General features: G+C 42.2%; 1 protein-coding gene across 3 annotated transcripts; it reads left to right on the top strand.

Annotated features, from left to right (window-relative positions):
- Positions 1 to 217: 217 nt before the first annotated feature.
- Positions 218 to 27,939, top strand: tbc1d4 (TBC1 domain family, member 4). Of its 3 annotated transcripts, XM_085383937.1 has the most exons (24): positions 219 to 734; positions 889 to 1,330; positions 7,610 to 7,738; positions 7,829 to 8,060; positions 9,122 to 9,366; positions 10,428 to 10,517; positions 10,827 to 10,931; positions 11,034 to 11,166; positions 11,292 to 11,383; positions 11,475 to 11,585; positions 12,314 to 12,436; positions 12,941 to 13,000; positions 15,662 to 15,879; positions 16,348 to 16,509; positions 18,025 to 18,182; positions 18,887 to 19,093; positions 20,834 to 20,995; positions 21,146 to 21,304; positions 22,353 to 22,453; positions 22,570 to 22,713; positions 23,604 to 23,763; positions 23,919 to 24,088; positions 24,546 to 24,722; positions 25,354 to 27,939. In XM_085383937.1, exons 2-24 carry the CDS (start codon positions 944 to 946, stop codon positions 25,582 to 25,584), a joined length of 3,756 nt encoding a protein of 1,251 aa, XP_085240063.1. In that variant the 5' UTR covers positions 219 to 734; positions 889 to 943; the 3' UTR covers positions 25,585 to 27,939. The 3 variants fall into 3 exon arrangements, with proteins under 3 accessions (XP_085240064.1, XP_085240063.1, XP_085240065.1); XM_085383938.1 differs by having other exon boundaries at positions 218 to 1,330; positions 15,665 to 15,879; XM_085383939.1 differs by lacking the exon at positions 16,348 to 16,509 and having other exon boundaries at positions 222 to 1,330.

Genomic DNA, 27,939 nt, shown 5'->3' with positions numbered 1-27,939 from the left:
TACAACCCCTGGTTCAACCTGATGGAGGCGGTTGGCAGGTAGAATTACAACCAACGGGAGCTGGAACCAAGGGCACTTGTGCCACGGGGGGCTGAAAACACATCTCACGGTGCCACGAAGAAAGAACATTTCCAGGTAAAACTTAATGTACTGTGGAGAAAGGCGGAGCCTCGTCCTGTCACGTTTCGCACAGCGGCTCTGCGCTGCCCACTCCTCCAGCACATGGGATGGATGGGCGGTTCGTCATAGGCGCGCAGCCGCTCCGCCTCCGAGGCGTTGTGGAAGGAAGGATCACTGACGGGAGACTGCGCCGCAAGACGATAAACAAGCATCAGTGTCTGTATTTTATTGTTCATCTGCAGAGAGAAATCGCAACGGTGGCAAAGAAGCGTTTGTGCACTAGGATTTCAGGACCGGGACGTTGGAAATGCGCCGCCCTGCGTGCGCATTCGGAGACAACGTCCAACGCGTCAAAGAAATCAGATTTCTCTGGGTGACTTGTGTTTACACGGGAGTCAACCAAAGCCACGTTTTTGGCAAGCTATCTTGGTTGGGACAGTATAGTACAGGGGTGTTTAGCGCTTGGTTCTCCGCCTAAGCAAACGGTGGAGCGGAGCAGGGAGTAAAACAGCGAATAGACAGCACTCGAAGTTCTTTTTTTTTTTAATCCTTGAGGGAAAAACTGAACATCATGGAGAGCTGCAGCTGATCGAAAGGGCGAGCACATGTTGGAGGTTTGTTTGAGCGCTGCGTAAACTTTGTGTATGGATGTGGACATGGAAAGTGTTGCAAACTAAACACAACTACAGCTAGCCTCGGTGGCAAGAGGGAAAGATATATTGATAGTGTTTTATTTTTGTTTTGGGGTTGTTGTTTTTTTGGAAGTAGGATTTGCTCTGTGTTGTTGTCATCGAGTTTCGGGCGAAAAGTCTGCTGGGTCAACATGGAGAGTCACGACGAGAAGGAGAAGTCGGACAACAGGTTCGCCCTCACTTACATCGGCTGGTCCCTGCTGGACAGGCGGACCACCCTACCCATGCTGCCGTGGCTGGTGGCCGAGATCCGCAGGCGGTGCGAGAAAGGCGACTGCGGCCCTGTGATCCAGCCCAGGGAAGTTCATCTGGTCCTCTGCCCCCCCTTCATCCGATGTGTCCCCACCACCAGCAACAACTCCTCAGTGTTCATATTCGAGCACAAAGCACAGCTCATATCTCGCTTCATTCACAACAGCAATGACCTCACCTATTTTGCCTATCTCCTGCGGGGCCAGCCCGACAACCCCGAGTCCGAGATGTCCTGTCACGTCTTTAAGGCCTGCGACCCCAACCAGGTAGGCCTGCTCCTCTCTGCACAGCACAGTTTTCAATACCATGAGCATGAATGGACCAAAACTCAGGCCAAAAAAAGTAACGCGGTGATCCATTAGGAACACACTTATAAAAAAGCTTTAAATAATATTTTTTTTACACCTAAGAAGACCTGAAGCAAGTATCCAAATCAAACGTCCTGAGTATATGTGACTAAATTAAATATGATGTCATGGTGAGGCAAACTATTTTTTTAAGGGTGGACTGATCCTGTCATTAGTTGTAAACTGAAAAACAATGAGATGTCCAACTAAGCCTGAAGTGAAATGTCTCCAAGGTGAAAGCTGTATAATTTAATCTCAACCTCGCACAATATTTGATCAGTCGTTGGTCAAAATGTGTTTGTTTTGGGATTAAGTATTTAGGCCACTAGATGGTGGGCATGACAAACCCAGTACTGTGTTGTTGTTGTTGTTTTTTTGGTCAAAGTTAATCTATCCCTGGCCTTTCCCTGATCTTAAGTACAGTGGCCCTGAAGCTCAGTGCACCAGAGCTTAAGAAAAGACATATGGTTTCACCAATTTTGCACCACGAAGGGAAAATGATAGCTGAAAGCTCCCATTATAGAGTGGCATTTTCTGTCTTTGTGTCGGTTTATCCCTTTTGCAGCATCATGTGTCAGACTGGAGAAGATGGGACTGTGTTTCCTGAAGTTGCAGCGCTCGGCGCTCTTGGGGCTGCTGTAGATCTGACATGTGTCTGGTGTCTGTGGTGTGACAACAACTGAATACAATATTGAGTCAGCACATTCACTTGCCGATCAGCATAACACTCTTGAGTAATAACTGAAATAAACAGCCAGAAATCAGGAACGTGGGAGTCTGTGATTAAATATATATTGGTAGTAATCCTTTCTGCTCTTTTCTGAAAAGCAGTTCATAGCATATTTTTTTAGGAAGTTGCTGCACTCAGTAGCCTACCCTAGTGTTTATCTGAGTTATCTTTTCTCTGATTTGGTGGTAGAGAATGTTATTTATACAAGATTCTTAAACAAACGCAGTTTAATCTTGGTGCCACCTCAATTCCTAATTCCATGCAACCCATTCTGAAGTCTAACATCCCTACTCATGCTAATCCTGTTTTCCCACTGACTCAGGAAATGTGCACCAGTAATGTTCACAAACACATATCTAGTTATACTCACATTTTGCATTGATCTCAAGTGTGCCCGTGCCGTATCGTGTTTCCTGTGCAGGGGGCTGAGCACAATGTTTGTGTGTTAGTGAAAACTGAGGAGCAGAAGCGCCAGCAAGCTTAAGGCGTGCACACTTTCGAGGTCTCTGGCCTCTCTGCTAATGCCCGAATGTGTGTGCAGCAGTGAGAAAAGTATCTTGGACGTACCTCATTCATCACTATTACGCAACGAGAACTGGTTTGGCAACCAGCAAGCCCAAGCAACGTGTGCAAGGTGGACCATGTGGAATGCATGGCTAATTCTACCAGTACTCTGTTGCCATGTACAACACCCTGTTGCGGCAACTGCTAGCAGTCTGTTTGTCCCATTTTCCATACATAAACAGCATTTATTGCGAGCATTCTTACTACCACGTTGTGCGTTTTCTCTTTTTTCCAAACTGACTTTGAAGACACAAAAAATATTGCTTTATTTTTGGTTGGCAGGAATGGTTTCACATCTATTTTTTAGTTGTAGAAATGACAGGCCTTCCTTGTGTAAGGAGATTTGGCATCTATCAAAATGATGAGAAAGGTTATAATGAAAAGACACTCTTGATGTCTTCAAGAGCACTGCAACTTATTAGATCCTTTTGGATTTAAGAAATAAAACGGTAAAGGAATAGCCCTGAATATGCAGTTTGCCTACAAACGTGACATCTCTCATGTATGTGTTTCAAATGTCATCGTGCTAAAAATCAGGTTTGACCTCCTGGACTTGAAATGCAGCCTCGGTCCTCACGCGTTCACTGTTAGGGTTAACAAGACTAACATTAACATGCCATGGATAATATTTTGCTAAAGCATCAAAGGGAAGATTTGGACACAAGTGAAACTTTTTTTTTTCAGTTGAAGTGGGAGATGTTTACTTGACTTGTCTGTGAGACTGATAGGCACACATTCAGCACAGTCTCCAGTCAACACCACTGTGCTATTATCAAGCCAGCAACACACACTCAAGGCCTGCACAGCATAAACCACAGACCCCTGCATCATTTTTTTTTAACCTCTGCTCTGACTTGGAACAGTACCACTGTGGAATCACTCACTGGGTAACCTGTTGTCTCTGCTGTGGGTGATGTTCATTTTCAGTCACAGTGGCACACACTGTTAAACTAAAATAGGAAAAGTCATTGTCTACCATTCAGCTTTACAAACCGTGCAGAGCTTGTTTTTTCATCTATTATATCAAGTGCCTTTCCCTTTTGTGCCAAAGACAGGAATTGAAAAGCTTTTTTTCTTATATTACGTGCACCTGTTGCCCAGAGAAGGAAAAGTGGCCCAGTGTCTGTCTGTTAATGTGACCAGATTTCTGAGGCCACATATTTGTAACCGGTTATCATGATATTCTGTGCACAGTTCACAATGAAAGGGAAACTGTCTGCAGTCACTGATATGTTGTTACATGTCAGATAAGCATAGCAAGCAGCTTTGAATACTTGAGTTCTTGGATTAACTTTATAAAAATGTATATTATTAGCAAGCTGCTTGTCTGGTAATTTGGTGTGACAGATAAGTCACCGGATCAAATACAGTCATGTGAAAAAGTGAGTTTTGACAGGACAGGCAGCCAGGTGCACAGTGGGGACCCCACCAAACTCACCCCAAGGTCACCCCATGCAACGCTCAGAGAGAATGCAGAAAAACCCAAGATCTACATATGAGACTGTAATTAGAGAAAATACTGAACAAGTATGGCTGATTTGGAAGAATATGGACACCTCTTACCAACTGTCACGCATGGTGGTGGAGGGGTGATGATCTGGGCTCGCTTTGCAGCTAAAGGCCCTGGGCGCCTTGCAGTCACAATGAACTCCTCTCTATACCAAAGTATTATGGAGTGAAATGTGAGGCCATCTGTCTGACAGCTAAAGCTTGGCTGAAAATTGGGTCATGCAACAAGACAATGATCCCAACCACAGCAGCGAATCTATAACAGAATAGCTGAAAAACAAGAATAAAGGTGTTGCAATGACCCAAAGTCCAGACCTCAGGTTGATTGAAATTCTGTGGCATGGATGTTTAGAGAGCTGTGCATAAATAAATGCCTGCAAACCTCATTGAACTGAAGCAAAGTTTTAGATGGCAAGCCAAAATTCCTCTGCAGTCATGCAAAAGACTGATAAAGTCATACAAGACAGAAAATTATTACTTCAAGTTGTTGCTGCGAAAATGATAGTGTGTACTTAGTTTTTCACAGGGCTGCGTAAAACTCTATGAAAAGTTTCTTTTGCACATGGCTGTGAGTTCCCTCCTAAGTTTCAGTAAAATCAGAGCACTAACAAAGTGAAAAACAGTCTCTCCATAGCTGTTTAATTACCAGGATCTATGTTTACATATACACTTGTATTGGCAAAAAAAAAAAAATAGACGTTTTACTGACGCATTACAATTTCCAGTTGTGACATCTTGTCACTGTGGCAGTAAAGATATCATAAGGAATTTTTGTTTGTTTGCTTGCTTGTTGTTGTGGTCAAATATGAATTTTGTTCAACTTACATTTGTCCTCAGCCACATGGAAAAGCACAGGCTACAGTGAGGTCAAACTTTAAATGTCAAGTGGCATCAGAACAAATCCTTGCAGAGCCAGAGCCACACAAAGACGGATATTTGGCCTTAAAGCAACTCCATAAATCGAAGTTTATGGTTATGACGTTAATAAGCTACAGTTTGTTTTTTCCGTCTTTCTATTCAATTTGGGCAACTTTCTAAGAACTTGCATCGCATGCTTTTAACTTAAAAGCATGCGATCTTTGATTGCTTCTGGTCTGACGTGGGGTATTACGTTTCATCTCTCGCTTGCTTTCTGTTTCCATTCTTATCTTTTTATTGACACAGTGATAACCTGTGCACCTCCAAAAGAGCCTAATTAGGCCTAATCACAGATATTGTGGCCGAACGTGAGACTCCACAACTTCTCAGCGGTCTGGCTTATTGCTGCCGATAATAGCAGCAGAGCAATGTGCCATCTACTGTAAGATCTGATGTTATTAGGGGCTTTTGAAGAGCGCTTGGACATGATGGGAGCTATGCACTGAGAGTACTCAGGACTCTAGCAGCTCAGAGGGCACTATTCCCGTGTTTGTTTTCACCTAAGCTCTAAAGCTCTGCTCTGCTACTGGTGTTTATAGAGAAGCATTGCTTCACAACCGCCGTCGCTTATATCGTTTAATGAAGCCAGCCTATGATCACTGAATGTTACGCTAGTTTAAAGAACCGCTTTAGTGGGAAGAGGACGCTGGCTTTCCTTTAGTTCCTCAACAGCTTTTCTGCCTGCCTGTCTGTGCATGTCTCCCTTCAAGAGGCGAGCACCTTTGCCGACTCTGTATTGGGTAGATAAGGAATAATTGATCGCACGCTTCGGCATCATCTTACTCATGTATAATAAAGCAGCTCCTTTTAATGTTTAGACAAATCTGTCTCTTTTTTCCCCCCTCCCTTTGTGACAAAGTGTTGTGGTGGCCAGCTGTAGTTCTCAGCCAACAAGACCTTTTGCTTACCTCGACCTCGTAGTGTCAACACTGTCTTTTCCAATGAAGAATGCACTTTCACACAAAATGTAGCCATCAAGATCCCATGTGTGGTTTATTTTTCATCCCTTGTAAGTTATTACAGCACGTTTTCATTTATTCGCAACCCGCGTTTACAGAGAGCGCAGATATTTGTTTCTGAAGCTTAAAATGATCACCGCGATATTATTTTATCCTGGAAATAAGTCAGCCAACAGTTTGAAAATCATTCACAGTTTCTGGAGTGTGGGATTAGGACTGAGCATCACCCCCACCCCAGCCACTTCCACTTTTCCTCATCTCAAGGCAACGCTCTGTCACCAGCCAGGAAAAGCGCAAGGCCTTGAGGGGGGAGGTGGGAAAGCAGGCGCTTAGAAAGTGGGACTTTAAAATAGCCCCAGTAGCAGACGTGCATTTGATCTCATTGCCTTTTATAAAAATCAGACACGGGCTTTGTCAGGATGTTTGAGTTCATTCACAGCTTTTCTTTTCCTGTTTGCCTGCCCTCCCCTCTCTGCGCTCTGTTGTTCTGGTCACACCTCTGAAGTAAGCGCCATGTACTTTGCTATACAACTTCCCTCTCCAGTCCACATTAGAAATATATTTGTTCAACCGCCTGTATCCAGCTCTTATCTGATCTGATGTGTGCAGTCTGTGGAGCTGCTGTTTGTTCTAGCCCTCACTGTTGTCTTAAACACAGTATTTGGCTGACCTTGGCTGCAGCATTAGTTCCAGGCACTCTGCTTCTTTTAGGGAGCTTTAGCGTCGAGGCTTTCAGTCAGTTGTTTGCTGCCAAAATTTTAGTGCAGCGGTGATTCATTGCTCTCTGACTCCACTGCTATTGTTCGGTCCCCATTGTAAAAGTATTCAAAGCCTAAATTATGGTGGGTTTTTTTTTGTCTTGTCTTTTGCCTGTTTTTTTTTAATTTTTAAATCTTTGACTTGTTATCAAAGCAAGCTGTTATCAAGCTTTGATGACACTAACACACTAGCTGCCTGCTAATGTTTAAGTGCCACAGTGTAGCAGCAATAGGCTTATCGACCTTCAAGTCTCGAGTTTCCCCCAGCCTTCTGTTTTCTGTTCATTGCTGTAGAGAGTGGGTGTTCCCCATGGCTGCACGCCTACCTCTGACACCACTGTAGCTTTTGGTCCGTCTATTGTTATAGTTTTTGTTCAAATCTTTTGCTCTTTTCAAGTTATTTAAATTTCAAGTCTAAATATGGTTTTATTTTATTTATGTCTTAACATGCATAACCAAAACAACAGTATTGATATGATTCCACGTAATTTTTTTACTGTTAATTTCTTACTTCTTCTTAGTTTTTATTTGTCATTTTGAGAATGACATGAAGCATTATTCATGTTCATATTTTACAGAACCTGACGAAAAGTTAGAAATTGCGTTGTCTTAGATTTTAGGGTGATGTTATACTCGTGCTCTTTCAATGTCTGCGAAGCTGGTGTTCCCCTCGACCTCCCTTAGTCTTTTTGTCATGGTTTTTCTTTGTTCCTGTCTTCCTGTTCATCACATCCTTTCATTCCACTTGCCTCGCTTACAGGTCCCTGAGGTGATTAGTAACATTCGCCAAGTGTCCAAAACAGCGCTTAAGGAAGATTCCAAACCCAAACAGGAAACCGACGAGGCCTTCTACAACTCCCAGAAGTTTGAAGTGCTTTACTGTGGCAAGGTAGGAATCGGTGCATATGGCTTTAGAATGGAGTGTTTTTAAGATAAAAAAGGGCTTCAATGAATGCTGTTGGTGTTGCAAAAATCCCAGGTGACGGTCGGATACAAGAAGGCTCCATCCACGCTCGTCGATGATTGCATCGACAAGTTTCGCCAGCACGAGATTGAGCGCAAACGCGTTCGACTCCTCAACGGTCAACGAGGATCCACGGAGAGCCCCCCTGTGGAGTTTCTCATGGGAGGCGAAGGAGACCCGCTCTCCTCTGCTCTGAATGAGACTATGGAAGACCCCAGAGGTCCTGGAGGGGAGGACGTGACCTCAGGTGGGGACGAACGCTTCAAACAAATTTATGATGAGGAAAAGTTTTATTGAAATGATGTGTGTGTGCACAGCAACAAGTAACTTGAAGGCTGGTCAGGTTCACATGTCCCACATTGTTGTAAGTAAATGCTGCTACTGTCAGTTTTGCAAGGACACAAAAGCTGATTTGCAACTCAAAATCAAGTTTAAACACAAGGAGACAAAGAGCGACTTTACAGACGTGTCTGTTCTGCACCCAAAATGACAACATTTGCTTGCATAATTTAGCTTCAGCCAAATAATGATTATAATGTTTCTTCTATTGGTTGGTTTACAGTGCTCACTTTGACTCAGTGTGGATTATTCTGTTTGTGCACCTCCTTGTATTACACTGTGTTCGCTGTTATGTTGACAGGCTAGTGTTCCAAATGGAAAACAGCAAGTTGCACGCTTACTTTTCACAAAATGTGGCAGCCATCCACATTTATGTAATTATCAAGTTGCTGGCTATACAAGCAAAAATAGGAACTAGACTTAAAAAAACTGTAATAAAGATAAAATATTTATAGGAAATATCCTTGGGTTTAGTATCTGTTAGTTTGGTAAAAACATGATTATAACCGAGACATTGATGGATGTGTTTATTGGAACTCTAAATGTATGCTTTCAAAAATTTCTGTGTTTTTATGGTAATATATGCGGTCGCTGAGTTTCCTAAAAAGACTAAAACTAAAACTGAAACTAACAAAAACTAAGCTGAACCAAGAAAATCAAGTGAAACTAAACTGAATTACAAACAAGATGAAAATGAAATTAAAATAAAAACTAAGTAAAAAATACACAATTATAATAACTCTGTTATTATCACTTTATGTTCATCAGGAGGCAAGTAAACCATTTACTAAAAACAAGAGGTCAGTAGAAAAATCTAGGTTAATTTAATGATTCAGTCAAACTGGGTAATCCTGTGTACTTGGTAGAACAGCACTGGAGTATATCCATTAGATCAATAGCGACTAAAGGTTCTAGTGATGTAATTTTCTAAACTTAGGTGTGAGTTCATGTTTGATGTGTCTGATCCAGGTAAAGGTATTCTCAGCAGCGGCAGTCAGAGCAACCTACGAGGAGCGTTCCCCGAGTCCATCCAGGAGGACTCGGGATTCGAGGAGCCCCAGGAGTTTCGGACACGCTGCAGCAGCATGGTGGGGAGTCTGCAGAGGAAGCCGGGAGAAGGCATCGTCATGGTTTCCACACGCCGTCGTCACGCTAGCGCACCAAATCACGTTCAGCCTTCGGATGCAGACAAAAACCGCACTATGCTCTTTCAGGTAGGAGAAGTTGAACGGAGTAAAGGGCTGTGCTGTACTGCTGCTAATGTGTTGGTGTCACAGTGAGAGCGCTTCTCTTCTCTTTGTCCAAATGACTGTTCAAGTTCTTTCCTTCGGTTCGATGCAGAACACTTCTCAAAATAACAGTGTTCTCACATGAAAATCTTTGTCTAGTATGGAGAGAAGTGACTGACCTGGGCCCTGAAGGCATCATTTATATCTTAATAAATAATTTGCAGTGAGCTTAAAGGGATGTCCACCTTACGTGTATGTGCACGCAGTGTACAGTTGGGCTGGCCGGGTGTCTTATTTTGCATTGTTTTGGATTTACTCCACTCTAAACATACCCTTTTCAATAATATGGATGGATTTTTTTAAGCTCCTCATGCCAAACCATAATTTGTGTTGTAAAACTTGATTCCATCTGTTACACCAGAAAACCAAATGGTCGCTGGCCTCAGCGCTGTTTGTCACGGAGGCCTCCTTTGCATAGACTCTCACTGCTGAGGTTCACACCACCGCAAATCATTTTTATGTGCACGTGGCTGGCAGCTATAATGTGTAGACCAGCTTGGCCTGGTGTAACTGTTCCAGTTAATAAGGCCGTAACTCCTGTGGTATAAAAAAAAAAAAAAAAAAACTGACTTCACCACTGCTCCTGTGATAACACACGGTCGCTGCTTCATGAGAAACATGTGCGCCGCACTGTGAGCCAGCTGCCATTCCTCACGCACCATGCCTGTTTCGTCATGAAGCTAATTTTAAAAACTAGAGCACAACGCTCGATGTGATACTGTACGTAGCAGTCAATTATGAGGAAAAATCATTAGCGGAGACTCGCTGACCCTGATTTTAAAGCGCACGTGAGCGTCTTTTATCTCTATTGCCAATCGGGTCCCGGAATAATTATAGTCCTAGTCATAAAATGCTTAACATCACAGGAGATCCCAGTGTGTTTACACACATGCTCTCCCATCCGTGTTGTTTTGTGAGAACTTTTCATGCATCTATTACATGTTTTTACTTCACTCTGTGTGACCGTGGTCTCTCGTGTTTCATAGGTTGGACGTTTTGAAGTAAACCTTATAAGTCCTGACAGTAAAACTGTGGTCCTGGAGAAGAACTTCAAGGATATCTCATCGTGCTGTCAGGTTGGTGTATATTTACTTGTAATGTTTACTGAAAAGGTCTCTCTTGTGTCTCTGCTGCAGCCCTAGCAACTGGAATCTAATCACAGAGAGCCTTTGCTCATCTTTACACAAGAGCAGACCTTTAGTGTTTATTCCTTAATTTAGTGGCAGATCTTTGTCAGTAATGTAAGAATACACTTCTTTTCACCTTTGTTGGTTGTTTAGTAATTAAATATGATATAATTAAATCATCATTATGGTGATGTGCTATAAAGTTCCACAGCTATCCCAGGCCTCTGAGGCTAGTTTGTCTTTTGCTCCCATCCCCAGGGTATCAAACATACTGACCATTTTGGATTCATCTGTCGGCACCACTCAGAGTCTGGTCCCAGTCAGTACGTGTGCTACATTTTCCAGTGTGCCAGTGAATCCCTGGTGAGTCACAGGAATTATGTAAATAAAATGAAATTCTTAAGTGCATGTGGCAAACATCTCTTTCTTTGTGCGTGTGTGTGTTCATTCGCCTGTGCGTGTCAGGTGGACGAGGTGATGCTGACGCTGAAGCAGGCCTTCAGTACAGCAGCCGCCTTACAAAGCAACAAGACTCAGATCCAGCTATGCGAAGCCTGCCCCATGCATGACCTGCACAAGCTCTGCGAGAGGATTGAAGGTAGGTCATGTCACCTGCATCAGACATCTGGCACTTCTCTTGGCTTTGACTCATGAATATATTGAATTTTCTCTGAGTTAAAGCAAGTTAAAGAGTACAGCTTATTTCATCTTCTCTGTTTCCAGGTCTCTACCCACCTAGAGCAAAGTTATCCATCCAGAAATATCTCTCCCAGCTGACCGACAATGAGCAAGCTGAGATTTTTGAGCGAGTTCAGGTCTGGCAATGGAGGTGACACTTTGATACAAACATATTATTTCTTACAGCTGTTGATTCACACTTGAGTGTTTGTGCATTCATTTCTGCAGAGACTGAAGCCTGCGTCAGACCAGGAGGAGAATGAGCTTGTGATTCTTCATCTGAGACAGCTCTGTGAAACCAAACAAAAGTCCCACCTCCACATTGGAGAGGCCCCTAAGGTAAGGGCACGAGAAAGCTTACGGTCCAGAAATAATTTCCAGCAAAGTGGTGTTTCTGTTGAATAGAGAATCGACACTTGGCGACATCACAGTTGTCGATCGATTTGTTGGTTTTACTCTAAATTTCACTTTGAAAAGCAAAAACAAACAGACAGGCTGGATCCTTAAAATGTTTCTAGTGGTCCTTAACATGAAATCTGAGAAACGTCAATTCAGACCCCTGATGGTTCTGAAAATCGCTTGCATGAAATGGCATAAAATTTGAATTTCTCAGACCGTATCCTAAGGTTTTGTTTTGGACTTTGTGTTGATAAAGGGATTGTGTAGAAATATTGATGGTAAAAGAACTCCTTAGCTGCTGTCTTAAATGTAAAGCTTGTTGCTTTGTATAGATGTAGATGTCCCTCTCCCTGAGACCTACAATGAACCGCTGTTTACGTTCTGTGAGTTGCTGAGAGGGGAAACACGACATTTAAAGTATGAGAGGATTGTGGATAATTGCTTTGGAATGATATACCCTGAGCGATCTGCATGCTAAATATTATCAATCATAGCGCAGTCTCCAGCAGCAGCACCACTTCTTTTAAAGCAGTTAGCAGCTATTGGCTGTTTCTTGCAGGCTTTATCACAGGATCTGCAACTGTATTCGTACAGTGAACCTGTTTTGGTTTATAATTAAATTCATTGAAGTCTTGTTAATTAAATCTTTTTCTTTTGCTGTCTAACAGAATGCAGCAAACAGCTCAGCAGCAGGAGATGGCACAGCCACCGGCAGTCGCTTCAAGCTCGACATTTTTAAGAATAAAGCGCGTTCATCCCTCACTAGCTCTCTGGAGAATATCTTTGCAAGGGTGGGTCTTTTTAAACATGTTTCCTTTTCTGCCACTGCCTTATCTTCCCCATTTCCTGCCGTTATATTATTATAACCATTTACTTATTTCCCCCAGTTTATCCCTGTCTTTTATGTCTCCGCAACGGACAGAAAGTAGAGCCGCCATGATGTTTACCTCTTACTAGTCTTCTAGGTTTCTGTTTCTGTGTCACTGTCATCACAGGGATTTGGATTGACCCATATCTGCCAGTGAGACAGCAGAATAATTCCTTAGCAGAGGCGTCCAGGAGAACTCTGCTGCCTTAGACTTAGCTGAACAATAATGCTGTTAGGCAGCAAGGAAACGTTTTCCCTTTGTTTCTTTCTGCTTCACTCTTAATCTAATCGCTGTTTCTTTTTGTCAGAAACAATTGTGTAAAAGAAAAAAAAGAGTGTTTTTACTTTTTTAAAATTTATTCATTTATTTTTTTAAATTTACCCACTTGTGTTTTTATAACTTTTGTACAATCATCTCTGTCACCAGGGCGCCAGTCGAATGCGCGGCCGCTTGGGAAGCATGGGAAGCATGAGCAGTTTTGAAAGAGTAAGTGTCCTTGAGGATGAACATGAGAATTCCCAGAGCTTCAGTCGGGGGACTCTGAGACTTCTCACTCTTACCCCGTGGCATCTAAAAGCATGCTATATTCCAACTGTGTCCTCGGGAAAGGGGCAGGTCGATAAGAATACTTTCACTTTCATCAGTGTCAGTAGGTGGATCTGCCAACAGTCCTCTTCGCATGAGGAGAAACGATTTTGTGCTGCGTTTTTCCCCACATAGTTTTGTGATCAAGCTTGCACTGACAAAAAGGCAGAACAGTACAAGAGGGAACGTGTGTACAGAGATGCTAGTGAGCCGTTTAAGGTTGTTGGCTCCCTTGTGGTTACTGCTGTGCAAAATGTGGAGTGAGAGCGTGATATGGTCCCTCTGACTCCTCATCAGTCATGATGGGTTTAGCAGTACGCTGCTACGATGAACAAGTAAACAAGCAAATTAACCAATTGAGTGCCAGGCACCCAATTTACAATCTAAAGGCTAGGTTAGGCTAAACCAAACCCAACATAAAGTTGTGGCTGGTGTAGCAATTATTTTATAATTCTATACTTAGAATTAATTAAAGAGGTTTCTTTGAAATGCAGCAAACGCATTTGTAACTAAAATGCCGATGCAGCACAGGGATGCTGGATTTTTTGCATGGTTTTTTTTGTTTTGTTTGTTTTTTGTTTTTTACCGTGCATTGTGTTCTGCATCCTGATTGGCTATAGACCATTGTCAATCAATCTCGTGCCGTGTCTTCTGTACAGTACAGAATGCGTCCAGCTTGTCAAATTTACATAAATCTTCAATCGCTAGCAGTGTGACTCTGAAGTGCTGCACTGTATGTTTGTAAGTTTTCTGATCAACAAACACAAATATGTTGACAAAACATTTTGCACTTTGGTTTCATTCTATGATACTGGACTTAATTTTCTACGAAGGTTAGAACTTGGAGAGTGTTTAAACAAGAGAGATTAGTGTGAAAATGTTCATGCCTGTCTGAGAAAAGTGTATAAAGTGTGTAGTGAGGGGTTTTACAGCCTTAAAACATCTATAATAATTGTAAAAAAAATAACGTTGGCTACTTTGTGGATTTCACTTATCACAGGCTATTTTTAGAACGCAACTCCCGTGATAAACGAGGAACCACTGTATTGTTATATAACACATCATAAAGCACATGCTGTAGAATATTGTGCAAATGTCTCGAGCCGTCCTTCATTTTTCATATTTTTTTAGGAAAATGGGAAATCACCATAGTGATTCAGTGAAACATACAATGAAAGTACAGCATATAAGGCAAAAACAGAGACTGTACAATTCTAATAAGCTTGAAAGGCAATATTTGGCGTTGTATCATGATTTTAATTTGGTATTATTACAACGGCCTCTACAGTCACAAACCTGCTGGAGACCTGCAAACAGACTTTAAAGGGTTAAAACTACAGAAAAGAAGTGTTACTTGTTTTACTGAGGCCGCAAAAGTATGAAATACTCTCTCCTTGTAGCAGATGTGTGACTTTTTTCACCGGATGTGTTAATACTGTCATATCAGATTTATTGAGAATACTAACCGCCAAGTAAGGACGATTATTAATACCAGTCTTCAAATGGCAGCTCCAAGTGTCTGGGAATTTATTAAGCTATTATTTCTCTTTCTTTTATCTATGATTAGCCACACTGGCTATTGCAGGTTTTAACAAATGTAAGCGATCATTTATCATGGAGTGACATATATCATTTTAATTTATGAGGTTCAAGTAAAGGTTTCTGTCATTGAGATGTCTTTAAAAAGTCCGGAAAAAGTTGCTTTGATTGGGATTAAATGAGTAAGTAGTCTCGTGGGGATTCTGTCAGGATGTGATGAGCTGGTGAAAAGGAAATCCCACTCAGGATGTCCAGTTACGCATCTGCTGAGCCACGTGTGGCCTGGATTTGTCTTCTCGACCCTGACGTAAGAGAGATTACTGCAAAAGTCTCTGATTTGAGTAAAATTCTATCATCAGTTTTTCCTAAAATTAACAACAGCATCAGGTTGTTAGATGACATCATCGTCTAGCGTGATTTGCAAACAGACCTCTTTCCAGTCTATAATGTCATCAGCTGTAGCCCTCAATTTTTTAATGTCATCAGCTACATTTAAAAAAAAAAAGAGCGCATTGAAAGCAGCAGCATGACCTAACCCTGATCTTAAATAGGGAGGTCTCTAAAAGCATGATGGAAGGAGATAGGAGGGCTTTCGTGTACAGTTGCGTGTCACCGAGGTCCTCCCCTCCAATGGTGTGTGATGTTGTGAGTCACAGGACACTGGCCATTAGAATACAATAGATGTGGGAGTTGTGCCACCAGACATGAGGCAGCACGGAGTGATAGCGTGGAGTATAAAGTTGAACCATGGACTGAGGCTTGCTGTGGGTTGAATAGGTGAGTGTGCGATTGAGTGTTTAACTTGGCTGTGAGCTGTGTCGTGTGGTTTAACTTCCAGTGAAACATGGACTGATTTTTCACTTTTTGACTTTTGCCTTCTGTCACTGACTTTTTGTTTGATTGTATGATCCTCAGAAATTTAAGCCATTCATAAAAAATGTCATTAAATATGCATCACTGGAAAACAGTGAAGTCATAAATATGACTGACTGCTTCCCGCCTTACACATTCTGTCCTCTTCAGCAGGATGAGGAATCTCCTGGTCACTCCCCCCCAGGTTCCCCTCCTGCCTTCCCAGACGAAGACCCGGAAGCTGGCTTTCAGTTTCGTCGGCGCGCTCACACCTTCAGCCATCCACCTGTGAAAAAACGCATCTCCTTCGACGGCCAATTGCCAATACAGAACAAACAGACTCCGCTTCGCAGGCAGCAATCCGTTAACCCAGAGTTGCTGCAAAGCAGGTAAATATAAGCTAGTTTACAGTTAATCACCCTCTGCAGTTTTAAAGAAGGGTTCTGCGTCTGTTTGGTGATATTTGCAGGAGTTAATAATTTGTTCCTTTTTGCAGTTATACAGATCCCCTCCCTTTCCGCCTTTGCTGGATTGAGCTTTTGTGTTTTGTTTGAAGATATGGCTAATGCTAACTTAATCATTAGAACTGGTTGCTTTTCTTTTAATCGCGTCAACAGTGTGTGTGCACAGACATTGTAATCTATTTGCAGCACTTTGATCAGTCTATAATCTCTTCACCTTCTGCCCCGCTGTCCTCGAACAATAGCATCACAAGTTTCCTGTCACTGTTTTGATCCCTCATAAGCTCCCCACTTGTTTTTTTTTCCCCTTATTCATTTCTGTGCTTGGACCGAAAGCTCTTTGTTTTGTGTAATGTTTTTCTTTATTTGTGGGCATTTCATGTTTGGCCCGCCCAGTCCCGTGGCTGTTTCAAGAACACGCAGTGTTTCAGAGAGCGAGTCCTCCTCCTCCACCTTCAGCCTCCCCTCCTCCTTCACTGCTCCCACTTTCCTGAAAAGCTTTTACCAGGGCTCACTGGGTTCCCTGAACTCCCTTCCAGACAGTGGGAGCCTCAAGAGGTGAGAGGGGGGTGCTCAGGCAACCCCCCTTGCTTAGACTGAAATGCACCCCATACCGGGGACTTCATCAGGAATGAGATGGGTGGGAGGGACAGGCTGTTCTTTGCTGGCAGTAGCAGTATTCCCATTGGCTGTCAACACCTTTTTAACACCCAGCTTTATTGCCCTGTATCTCTTTTTCTGTATATCCAAAGCAAATTTGTCTTAGGATAAAATTCTTTTTCATTTTTTTCCACACCATGTATGCAGCTGGAGCCATCCTCTTCCTGCTTCTCTCAGCAGGGGATGCTGATGCATCCCTCCCTTGTTGCATTTGCATGTGCATTGCAAGCTTTTTGCTTTAATAACTGTGTCTCACAGCTTTAACCTTCATCCTTCCTGACTGGTGCAAGAGTTGCTACTCTAACTCGTCATGCTAATAAGATTCCCTGATACGTTTATGTTCAGCAGTTGCTATTAATGGTTAGCTTCACAAATAAGCAAATATAGTGTGTTTGATACCTGATGGTGCAGCAGTAGGAGCAAGTTTTTGAGCACAGCTTACAATGATGATGAATGAGAAGTTTAAATGACACAGCACTGGAGACACTTGATCTAAATACTCCAACGTGCTCGCAGCCTAGTTTGCTTTGTTGATTGCACTGTATGACAACTTTGCCCCTTAGGGACTTGGCGAGCATGAAAACATAGCAAGAGGTAGTAGGTCAGGGGAAGAGTTTTAATCTGTTAAAGAGACAGTGTTATATGTGTAGAACAATTGTTTTCTCAGTGCCATTTGTTTCAATCCAAGGTCACTTCCTGTTTTTCACTGCCCACGTGATCCGACGGGCTCTTGTGTGCTAAACAAGCTCGCCAGCTGTTTAAGCGACACTGAGCGAGAAGCGAAAAAGCTCTGTTCTTGTGCAGACTAAAGAATGCAATCTGCACTTTCAAAGGAACTGAATTTAAATTTGCTTAAATTTTCACAACCCACTTTTGCTCTTGCAAGGCTGGTAATTGTGCGCTTGTGTAGAAAACCTCTGTTGACATGGATGAGAAATGGGACGTTCGGTATTCAGTTCAGCAGCACCAGCCAAGCTTGCAACAATGTTCATCACGGTCAGCTTTTACTGGCATTTATTTCCTGAGTTGGAAGGAAAACATTTGCTACGAGGTGGGGAAGTTTTTCAGTTCTGATTTTTCATTTCCACTTACTAAACCAACTTCTTTTTCAGCAGATGAACACACGTGCATGCACCTCAGCTGTGGCCGATGTTTCTCTTTTACATGCTGACTTTGCTACTTTATTAACATTTACACTGGGAAGGAGTTAGTGGCTGGCGCAGTATGTTGAAGTTTCATCTTGGCTATTTTTTTATCAGTCCAGAGAGCTTGTATTATTTTACCACCATTGTGTGTATGTGTGCTTATGTTTGTGTGTCTGCATTTGTAAAAGTGTGCTGAAAAGAGAGTCTGTGTAAGCTGACACCTGACTCGTTTATCAGGTGTCACTGACGCTGCTGTTTTCTCTCGTAGCAATGGCGAAGGCAGGAAGAGGACTCTGTCTGGCTGTAGCAGTGACTCGTTCAGCGGGGGTCTCCCTCTGAGCCCACGCAGGGTCTCCTGGAGACAGAAGATCTTTCTTAGAGTCGCATCGCCAATGAACAAGCCATCTGCATCCATGCCGCGCACAGGTCTGGCAACTCGATCCTTGTAAGAGTTCAAGAAACACAATGTAAAAGCTTTGTATAATCCACAGATCTACTAGAAGGCAGATCGAATCTTCTTCTAAGAAATGACAGTACCTCAAACAGATTTTTAAATTCCAGGCTTATATGCAAAGACTGAGGGTTGAAAAAAAGCAAAAGGGAGAACAAGTAGCTTTGTACCATTGTTTTCCCCCATGAATAAGTCTCTAACAAGGTTTTTGACCAAGCAGCATTGCAAAATTGTATCATGATTTTTATTTACGACTGATTTAGTCATATATAGTTAGAATATTTTCTGACTGAAGCCAGAAAAAACAGTTTCATTTTTTTGACTGCTTTCTTGAGTTTTGTCTCCAATGTTGACAGTCAAACATCTGTCTCTAAGAAGTGATTCTGTTTTTTTTTGTCCTTCTGTTCAGTTAAAATTGGTCTGGGTTTATTGGAGCTCCCTGCTGTGTTTTTTGCTGCATTGATGGGAGCAGTGAGACTGTTAATACACTGTAAAACCAAAGCAGATCAGAAGCTAGAGCAGTCTGAATGCCTGTGTGCAGCTGCAGAGCTGAGTGCTAACAATCTGTGAACTATCACTGCAGAAAGCCCATCTTTATTTTCTAGCATTCATTGTCCCAAAAGTTTTGACTTAACAATATATTTTCTATATTTACCATGTGTTGGATGTTGTGTTTCAGACGACTCCGAAAACAGGGAGCTGTTGCCTCTCTCTCCTCGTGCCTCATCTCTGGACCCTTTGGGTCAGCTGCTGCCCCAGGCAGGCGACCCTGGGTCAGAGAGGAAGTCAAAGAGGACGGCAGCTGACTACCGGGCTCTCTGGAGGACAGCTATCCACCAACAGATCCTCCTGCTGCGTATGGAGAAGGAGAATCAGAGACTTGAAGGTGAGTCTAACTAGTTAATTCTACACAAAGTATAGTGAACTTGAGTGGAGCCTGGTACTATGACTGATATTGATATTACCGCAAAAGACTTCAAAGTGTATATAAGTATTTTTTTCCCCTCAGTAACTGTTAGTATCTATAACTTGAAAGCTTGGATATCATTGTTAAGTTATATTAAGCTAGGAAGATATTTATTACAGTAATAATTTAAACTCCTGTCTCTTTACTTCACCTGTCATCTAAACTTTACACTCAACCCTTACCCCGTACTCCAATCTTTAAAGTCTTGTCATTCCCAACTGAAGCTTTATGATCATGGACAGAGATAAAGGAGCTGAGGTTAGCAGCTCGTTAAGCTCTTTCATTTTTTGTTTATTTTCAGAAGTCTGGTAACGCCATACTGGTTTTGGGACACTTGAGCAAAGCTACATTTAGTTTTGGTTTTGCAGCACTTTCAGATAGACAAACTTATGTAGAAGCGGTAGTGTAGCTTACAATGAAGTCTTGCAATTTTCCTTTATAAAAAGACTGAAATAATAGCACCAGTAGTGCTACAGTGGATTGTCCAGATGCAGCTTTGCAAACCCAAGGAAACAAATGGCTAAAAAATGACATCAAGTGGGTTATTTTGTTGGTCAGTCACAGGAGCTCGTTCAGTGAGAGACTGAGATTACCGAAAAGCACCACTGAACGACACAGGAAATCATTCCTGCCTGTGGCCATCTCCCTGTACAACGCATCCACTTAACACACTGTTTGCTGCTACAACTACACATGTTTCTTTTCCAAATATTTATTTATAAGTGACTTATGTATGTATGTATGTATGTATGTATGTATATATTGTACTATTCTTAGTTAGCGTATTGTCTGTCTTGTCTTAATGTTGGTTTAAAATGGAGCACTGTAACAAAAAAATAATTTCCCCCAGGGATCAATAAAGTATTCTGATTCTGATTCTGATTCTGATTATTTTGGGGGCTTTTGGGGCTTTATTTTTGGCGATTGGGAACAGCTATCTTATTATAAATGAATGATTAATGAAGTTACCCTTTAAAATGCTAAAGAAAAGACCTAAGATCATAATATTTTGTAAATGCCCAGATCAAACCATGGACCTAATAAATATGTTGCTTCCAGTGACAGACAGGAGAAGTACTATGTGTCGCTTTTATATTCTGAACACCAACACATCTCTTTCCCTTTGTTTGCTACTATGACATCAATGCTGGTCTGAGGACCTAACTGTGAATAACTGTTTAATAGAAGGTAAGCAACATAAAAGGAGAATTTGGGATAAAAATAAAAGCAGATGTTTTTGCATGCGTCTGGTGGCTGGTTATTGTACCATTCGATTCAGCTTTTTTTTTTGCGTGCATGGTGATCATACTTTATGATTTCTGTTATTTTTTGTGCTCCCATTATGCTGTTGTAAGTTTCTCCATGCCCATTGTGGCTTGCGTTTATGTGAAAAGGGTTTCCATGTTATCCAGTGATTAAAGGTTGAAGCCACGATGCTTTGTATCCACGCTTTCTCTGGAACATGAAATCTTTTAATTGTCATTATTCTTTGCTACAAATCCAAAGTTATAGGGGCTTATTTCGAAGTTGTTGGCCTTTAGTCTCATTTTTTGTTTCTTTCTGAAAACTGAGTCTTTAATGGACTTTAATGTATTAAATATGAGTCGGTCGCTTTTTATACTGATATTTATATATATATTCATATACATTCTGTTGCAGCGAGCCGAGATGAGCTGCACATCCGCAAGATGAAGCTTAACTACCAAGAAGTGAGCGAGTGCTCCAAAGATGCACAGGCTTTGTGGGAGAGAAAACTGACAGCCCCGGGCAGAACAACGGTCCCACAAGACAAGGAAGAAATGTATCGTGCCCTCTGCCAAGGTGAGAGGCACTAAAAAAAGAAAAAAAGAAAACCGTATCACCAGTGGCATGTAAACAGCGCTATAAATAAATCTGAAACTCCCCACAGGACAAAAAACATTGTAAGTTAACATTGTTTCTTTTATTTCTGTTGTGGTTTTTTGTGTGCAGGAGTTCCAAAGAGCAGACGCGGGGAAGTCTGGTTGCTTCTTTCCCATCAGCACCGGCTGCGTCACAGACTCCCGCCACGTCAGCTAGCCCTGGATACCCACTACCATGACCTCCTCAAGCAGCTCACCGCACAGCAGCATGCCATTCTGGTCGATTTAGGTGTGCACAGGACCACAAAAACCCACGAATTTCATCGAAGATACGGATACAATCTATGCATGTAGAAAGGTTTCTGTGTCTATGTGAAAAAGAAAGTACACCCCATGATTCAGTTTGTAGACTCTCCTTTAACATGTATACGTTTGTCAGTCTTTCACATTAGGGTGGAGGTATTTTGGCCTACTTTTCTTTGCAACATTGCTTCACTTCATTGGGGTTTTCAGGCATTTGTTTATGAACAATCTGGTGTAAGATCTAGATTTGACTGTGTGCTTGTGATCATCGCCCTGTTGCATGGCTCAGTTTTGACCTCACATTTGACTGTAGAATACTTTGTTTGGCTGCAAGGTGCCCAGGTCCTGTGGCTAAAAAACGATCCCAAATCATCACCCCTCACAGCATATTGTGCTGATATGCTGTGTTTGGTTTTTGCCAAATGTGGTGCTGTGCATTATGGCCAAAGGACAAAGGACTGCAGAAGTCTGGGAAACCTTTCAAAACAAGCTGCAATACTTCATTCTTTTTCTGATTGTAATGAACTCGAGCATTTAACATGCTAACTGAGGCCTGTAAGATTTGAGATTAAGCTCTCAGGTGTTTTACAGCTTCTTTGAACATTATATAGTCTGACCTTTTGGTGAATTTGCTGGTACGTCCACTCCTGGGAAGATTGTGGTATTGTGTTAACACACACCTGAAAGCTCCAGACCAGCAAACTGATATAAACATCTGATATATATATTAATTAGCTTCTGGCTGCTACAGAACCTCTGAATTCCAATGGGAACAGTAAGGTTATGCTTAGTTTTCGACAGGAATTCACAGAGAAACTTTCTTTTTCACATGACACACGCTGTATCTGTTTATGATTATATATGTTGAGGAAGGCCGGAAATCTGAAGATGGCCTCAGCTGGTCCTTCAGCAAAGGCGACTGTTTTCAGAGCTGTCACTTCAGTATTGTTGCTCGTAGTTTAATGTGTTAACCAGAAAACAACAATTCCTGGTTATTTTTCTCACATTTACTCTCACTATCTCTCTCTGATTAGGCCGGACCTTCCCCACCCACCAGTACTTCTCAGCCCAGCTTGGCGCTGGACAGCTCTCCCTTTACAACCTCCTGAAAGCTTACTCTCTGCTGGATACAGAGGTACATACTGTAATCCCCACAGTGGCTCACTTTAAGGCCTGTACTGTAATGATTGTTGTGAAATTTGCAATAACCCCCTTTTTAAACATTTTTTTTAAAATTCTTGTGCTGCACAGGTTGGCTACTGCCAGGGTATCAGCTTTGTGGCTGGAGTTCTGCTCCTCCACATGGGTGAAGAGCAGGCCTTTGACATGCTGAAGTTTCTCATGTATGACCTCGGCATAAGGCGGCAGTACAGACCCGACATGGTCTCTCTGCAGGTCAGTGGGTGGAATGAACAACTTATTCTGTCACAATGTCCAGTGTTTGTGTTCATTATGTATTGCAGGAATATTTGCAAATGTTAAGCTCCAGTGCCACCGCTGACCTTAAAGACAATGCTGTGCACAATTACACATGCAAATGTCCATTGCCAAAGGTGGCGTTCAGTTTAAACAAATTCCAATCTATTCGAAACAGTTATACAGTAACAAATGCTTGTTACTGCATAACTGCTATAATGCTGTAAACATTCACTTTTAGCTGTTACTTACTGCTGCATGAACCCTTGTGTGGGTTTTATTAGCTACCAAGAGCAAACAGCAGTTAAGTGTCTCCACCTCTTAGTCAAACCACTCCTGCTCTGTATCTGTTAAACATCATCTGACCTCGCTGCAGTTACAGCATCAGCAGGCGTGGTAATATTTAATCCGCTTCAGGTAACTGCTGAGCCAGGTCTCTCTTCCCTGCAGGGTTTACACTTTTAATCCAAAGTTTTTAAAGTCAGGAGGAGTTTCGTCTGTTTTCTCTGCACAGTGGCTCAGTTTGAGGGAGCTAAAGGTATTACTTGCTTTCTTTTTAACTGTCAGGAAATTGTAAAACTTGATAACTGTCTAATTTTAGCCTGAGCTAACTTCTGCTTCCTTTTTCTATTGGTTGTACTTTTGACTAACGTGCTGTTAAAGAGCACAGATCATCAAATGTCTGGCCGTGACGCATGTCTGAGCAAGTCTATGAAATAATAATACTTAAAGGGCTCTGTGTTTGGATAAAAGTTGGCTTGCCAGCTTGTGATTCCTGGATTGCTCTGTGACATTCTGTTAACAAGTCCTGACATACCAGTTTGACGCAGCATGTTTTGACCTGCTTCTGTGTTTATGTGTGTGTGCAGATTCAGATGTACCAGCTCACCAGGCTGTTGCACGACTATCACCGTGAGCTGTACAACCACTTTGAGGAGCACGAGATCTGCCCGAGCCTCTACGCCGCGCCGTGGTTCCTCACGCTCTTTGCCTCGCAATTCCCACTCGGCTTTGTGTCCCGGATCTTTGGTATATACATATCTTTTTTACTTTTTCTTTTTAGATTAATGGTTTGTTTGCTCACATGCAAAATTGGATATGATAATTGAATTGTCTGCTAAGCCCTACAGCTCGAGGAAAAACATCGTAAATCACTACTGGTTTATGTATTGCCTGTTTTTCAGATTTTGTGTTTGTCGAGGGGTCTGAGGTGATTTTTAAAGTGGCCCTCTGTCTGCTGGGCAGCCATGAGGGGGAGATAGTTGAGTGTGACAGCTTTGAGAGCATTGTGGACTATCTGAAAACGACACTCCCCGCCCTCAGCCACACACAGATGGAGCAGACCATTGCTAAGGTACACAAACTGCCCTTTTTTTTTTTTTTTTTTTTTTTTTTTTTACAGTGCCAGATTATTAAACAAACAGTAACACTTGGAAGTGCATCCTGGCCCAAATTTGATACTAGTGAAAGCTCAAAGCTCAAATCCTTACAACATCCATCAACCACTAAATAACTGAAATTCATGGTTGGTGTCGAAGAATGCACTTTGTTCCCTAGCGACTTGTGATTGCCAGGGGGTCGATGACCAGTCTCTTGGCCTGTGTCAGTAAAGCTTCAGAATATGCTTTTACCTCAGAAAGGTGCCCACGTGATTTGAAGCTGTTTGTAAGATCACTTTGGTCTTTTTGTGGCTATTTGTTGATGAACACTCCATGCAGGTGCATTTCCATTGACCTTAATGTTTTGGTACCAGAGTGTTGTACGATAACGAGCTGTCTTTCAGTGGCATCTATCTGTCTGTTGATGGCCAGGTAATGGAGATGGACATCTCAAAGCAGCTGCAAGCATACGAAGTGGAGTACCACGTTCTACAAGATGAGATGTTAGAATCTGGACCACTGCCTGATGACTCTGAGCGGCTTGACAAGCTGGAGAAGACAAATGCGCAGTTGAAGAAGCAAAATATGGAGCTGCTGGAAAAACTTCAGGTAAGGAAGTGAAGGTTCAAACCTCTATGAGACCCCAGCCCCACCCACTCCCCTGCCGGGTGTTACTTAATTTTGACGTGACTATGATATAATTGAGGTAAACATTTTAACCCAGTGTCACTGTGTGGAGACAATTTTGAAGCCAGTAGTAGTACCTAAAACTACCTATAGATGGCACTAAAACACAAGTTAAAAACACAGTACCAGTGTTTGTAAGACAAAGGGACTAAATGCTGCATGCTCTGCAGATATCGCTTCACTAATGTTTAAAGTAGAACCAGTAAAGTCACACCTGATGGTCTTCATATAAATACACGTTAAAGAAATATTTATTTACTGTCCCATCTGTCTCGTCTGAGTCACACCTATGGTGTTGGAAATCTGCTCGTACAACATTTAACAAGTGCTTGTGATTCTGTAAGAAATAAAATCATATTTGATTTGCACTTTTAAAAAGGTCACGTGCTATCGTGTGACTACAAGTTACAAATTCTTCCTTTTTAGACTTTTAGTTTAGTTCTGAGATTTTGTAACTGTATTTTGTAACCTGTATTAGTTTCACCTCCTGTTTAAATGTTAGTCTATACATTGTACTCTGTGTGCTCTAACATACAATGTTTGTGTCCTCCAGGCTGCGCGGCAAAAGATTCAGACTCTGGAGACGAGCATGGAGAACTTCCTTTCTCGGGAGAGCAAAATGAAGCACATGATTCGCTCTCTGGAGCAGGAGAGGGCAGCTTACCAGAGAACCATTGAACGCATGCGCTCGTGCCTTCCTCCTGACGCCTTGACAGATGTAGAGATGACCCAGATCAAAACAGGGCCCAACGGGAAAGCCAAAACAGCAGCCAAAAAGCCCTGATGGCAACCAGGGTGCCGGCTGCTGTGGGCCAGACGCACAGGCAGATACCAAAATGAACAAATGAAGACTGTTTTGTGGAAAGCTGCTGAGTTCCACCGCATTGTTGTAATGCTGTACAAGAGCTGTACACTATTTTTTTTTTCTTTCTAAATGTGTTTTGTCTGAAGTGGAGACGCGCAGACTGTATAGGGAAATATCTATGTGACATTCGTCAGAAGATAATAGCGTAGTGGGAGGAGAGTTTCATCTGTATTAGCAAACAGACCGTTCCCATAGTGCATTGGAGCCACTGTTCGTCTCATCCATTTCACTGCCAGTTTGAAGGTGAGATCAAGATGCACACCATCCTTCACTTCTGAGATTTTTTTGGTGAGAGTGAGAAACGGATCTGCTCCTGCAATGTTTTTTTTGTTCTTTGAGCACTACCTTCATTCTCAGCAACACTACAAAAGTAGTGAACAGAAGGTGCCTATTGGCAAATAATCTTTTGGACCTCAGGGTCAACTTATAGCCATTACCAGTGTCTTTGATCTTGGAGTGAAGATCGCGTTGTTTTTGATATCTTCAAACTTGTGTCTGCGATGGACGCGCAGCCTCAGGCTATTGATGTTGCTTTGTTACTTCTGTTTAATTGACTTGAAATTTTTGTGAATGTAATTTCTCTCCAAAGATCACGGTGAAAATGTGTCGTTCCCCACCTCGCCCACCTACAGAGACATCTGAGCACACATCTGCCATATTAGGCTTTAAACTTCTGCGGATACGTATATAGTATCATGTTTATCTCTTGGCATCGCCTCACTGCCTTCACGTGAGAGAGCTTTAGTACTTGCACTTGCTACTTTTAAGGAGGAAGTGTTTCTTCCAAAGCTCAGGCAGGATGTGTGGTTGTCTGCCTTTTCAGTTTCCTGTGTGACTGACCGCGGTGTCGCCTTCTTTTAGCACAAAGATCAGACACTGAGACAGAGTTCACACTCCCCGGGCGCCGAACAACAGACCAAGGTGGAGGAGTGATCTGAATGTACATCACATGGTTCTCTCAGAGAAGAAAAAAGTCTGTATGCGATTTTTTTTTCTCTTTTGTTTTGTGTGTAACAGTTGAATGCAGGTAGCTAGTCCTGTAGATCTAACACACAGTGGCAGTTGCTTTGCTGGTTGTCACACGTCAGCATGTTTGCGTTAAAACTCAAGTGTTTAGGTGAGCAGAGCAGCAGTAAAGGAGAAAACTTGAAGACACTTGAGTGTTCTATTCACTGGTAGGGAGTCTCTCCTAATATAGGGTAATATATACAGTATATAGGCACACACAAACACACACTGTGATGTGAACTGCCTGGCTGTAAGGACAGACAGTTTTATGAGTTCAGCAAGTGTCCCTGGCTCCCTTTTCAGTTTTGTTTTAGCCCACCCCTGTGTCTGACTCACCATCACTGGTTCTGATTGAAAGCAAAGCAGTCTTGGGCTTGACTTCACTTTGAGAAAACGCCCTTCCGTTTAAACCAAGGTGATGTCTATCAAAGGGAGGGGGAAAAAGTACCCACTAACAGTGTCTATCACTCTTTCCGTCCTTGGTGACAAGTTGCGATGACACATTTGTCTGTTTCACTTTTTATTTTTAAATGTCAGTACATGTGGGCATGTTCTGTGGCAGACAATGCAGTGTGTTGATGTTAGGGATCCTTTACCCAGAGCACAGCAGCTGTTCCACGCAAGGCTGACGAATCGAGCCCGATCGTCTCGGTCAGGGTGGGAATTTGTCTTGTAATTGATGCGATTTTGTTCAAATTCAGGCCAAACGTTTCATACTTTATGGAGAAATGGCCACATCTTTACAGCAGGGATTTTCTAAATAGTTAAGAAAGGAAAACATATCAAACAACAAATTGTTAAACATCCATTCTTCACCACTCCCCTGCCTCTTTTTGCCTGTGTTTTGCTTAACTACAGAATTTGTGAATCTTAGAAATAGGTCACCGAACCAAAGATGTGATTGTTTTCCAAAAGCAAATTCATTCAATCAAAATGAAGTGACATCTGTTTGCAATCTTTTGGTTTTTACTATGACAAGAACTCCAACAGTTACCAAATATTGGTAATTTAAAAACACAAAAAAGGTGCATTTTTTTCCCCATCATGTTCATTTTTTGTGCCAAAGATGGCCTTTGTTTCTTTTATTCAGAGTTATGATAAAAGCTTCTTTTTGATATCTAATGTAAAGCACGTTCAGGTGCTGAGTCTTGACTTCTACAATAATGTGTGCATCACTGTGTTTTAACAAAAGACTGTCAACACGAGGGCTACCGAGAGGCAAAGAAACTGTCATGAATTCTTCAATAAACCTCACCTTGCCTTTTT

This window comes from Rhamphochromis longiceps, linkage group LG16, assembly GCF_057381845.1.
Source record: "Rhamphochromis longiceps isolate RC_006_pf linkage group LG16, R_longiceps_female_GT1.1, whole genome shotgun sequence".
Classification (NCBI taxonomy): Eukaryota; Metazoa; Chordata; class Actinopteri; order Cichliformes; family Cichlidae; genus Rhamphochromis; species Rhamphochromis longiceps.
The sequence above is the reverse complement of the archived record's forward strand: the minus strand, read 5'-3'. Positions and strand labels throughout refer to the sequence as shown.

What these genes read in the sequence shown, in the direction of transcription:
- tbc1d4 (XM_085383937.1), top strand. Translation starts at nt 944, where the DNA reads ATGGAGAGTCACGACGAGAAGGAGAAGTCGGACAACAGGTTCGCCCTC. An exon ending in GGAGAATCAGAGACTTGAAG is followed by an intron (nt 19,094 to 20,833) that starts GTGAGTCTAACT and finishes ATTCTGTTGCAG; the next exon opens with CGAGCCGAGATGAGCTGCAC. An exon ending in GTATCGTGCCCTCTGCCAAG is followed by an intron (nt 20,996 to 21,145) that starts GTGAGAGGCACT and finishes TTTTGTGTGCAG; the next exon opens with GAGTTCCAAAGAGCAGACGC.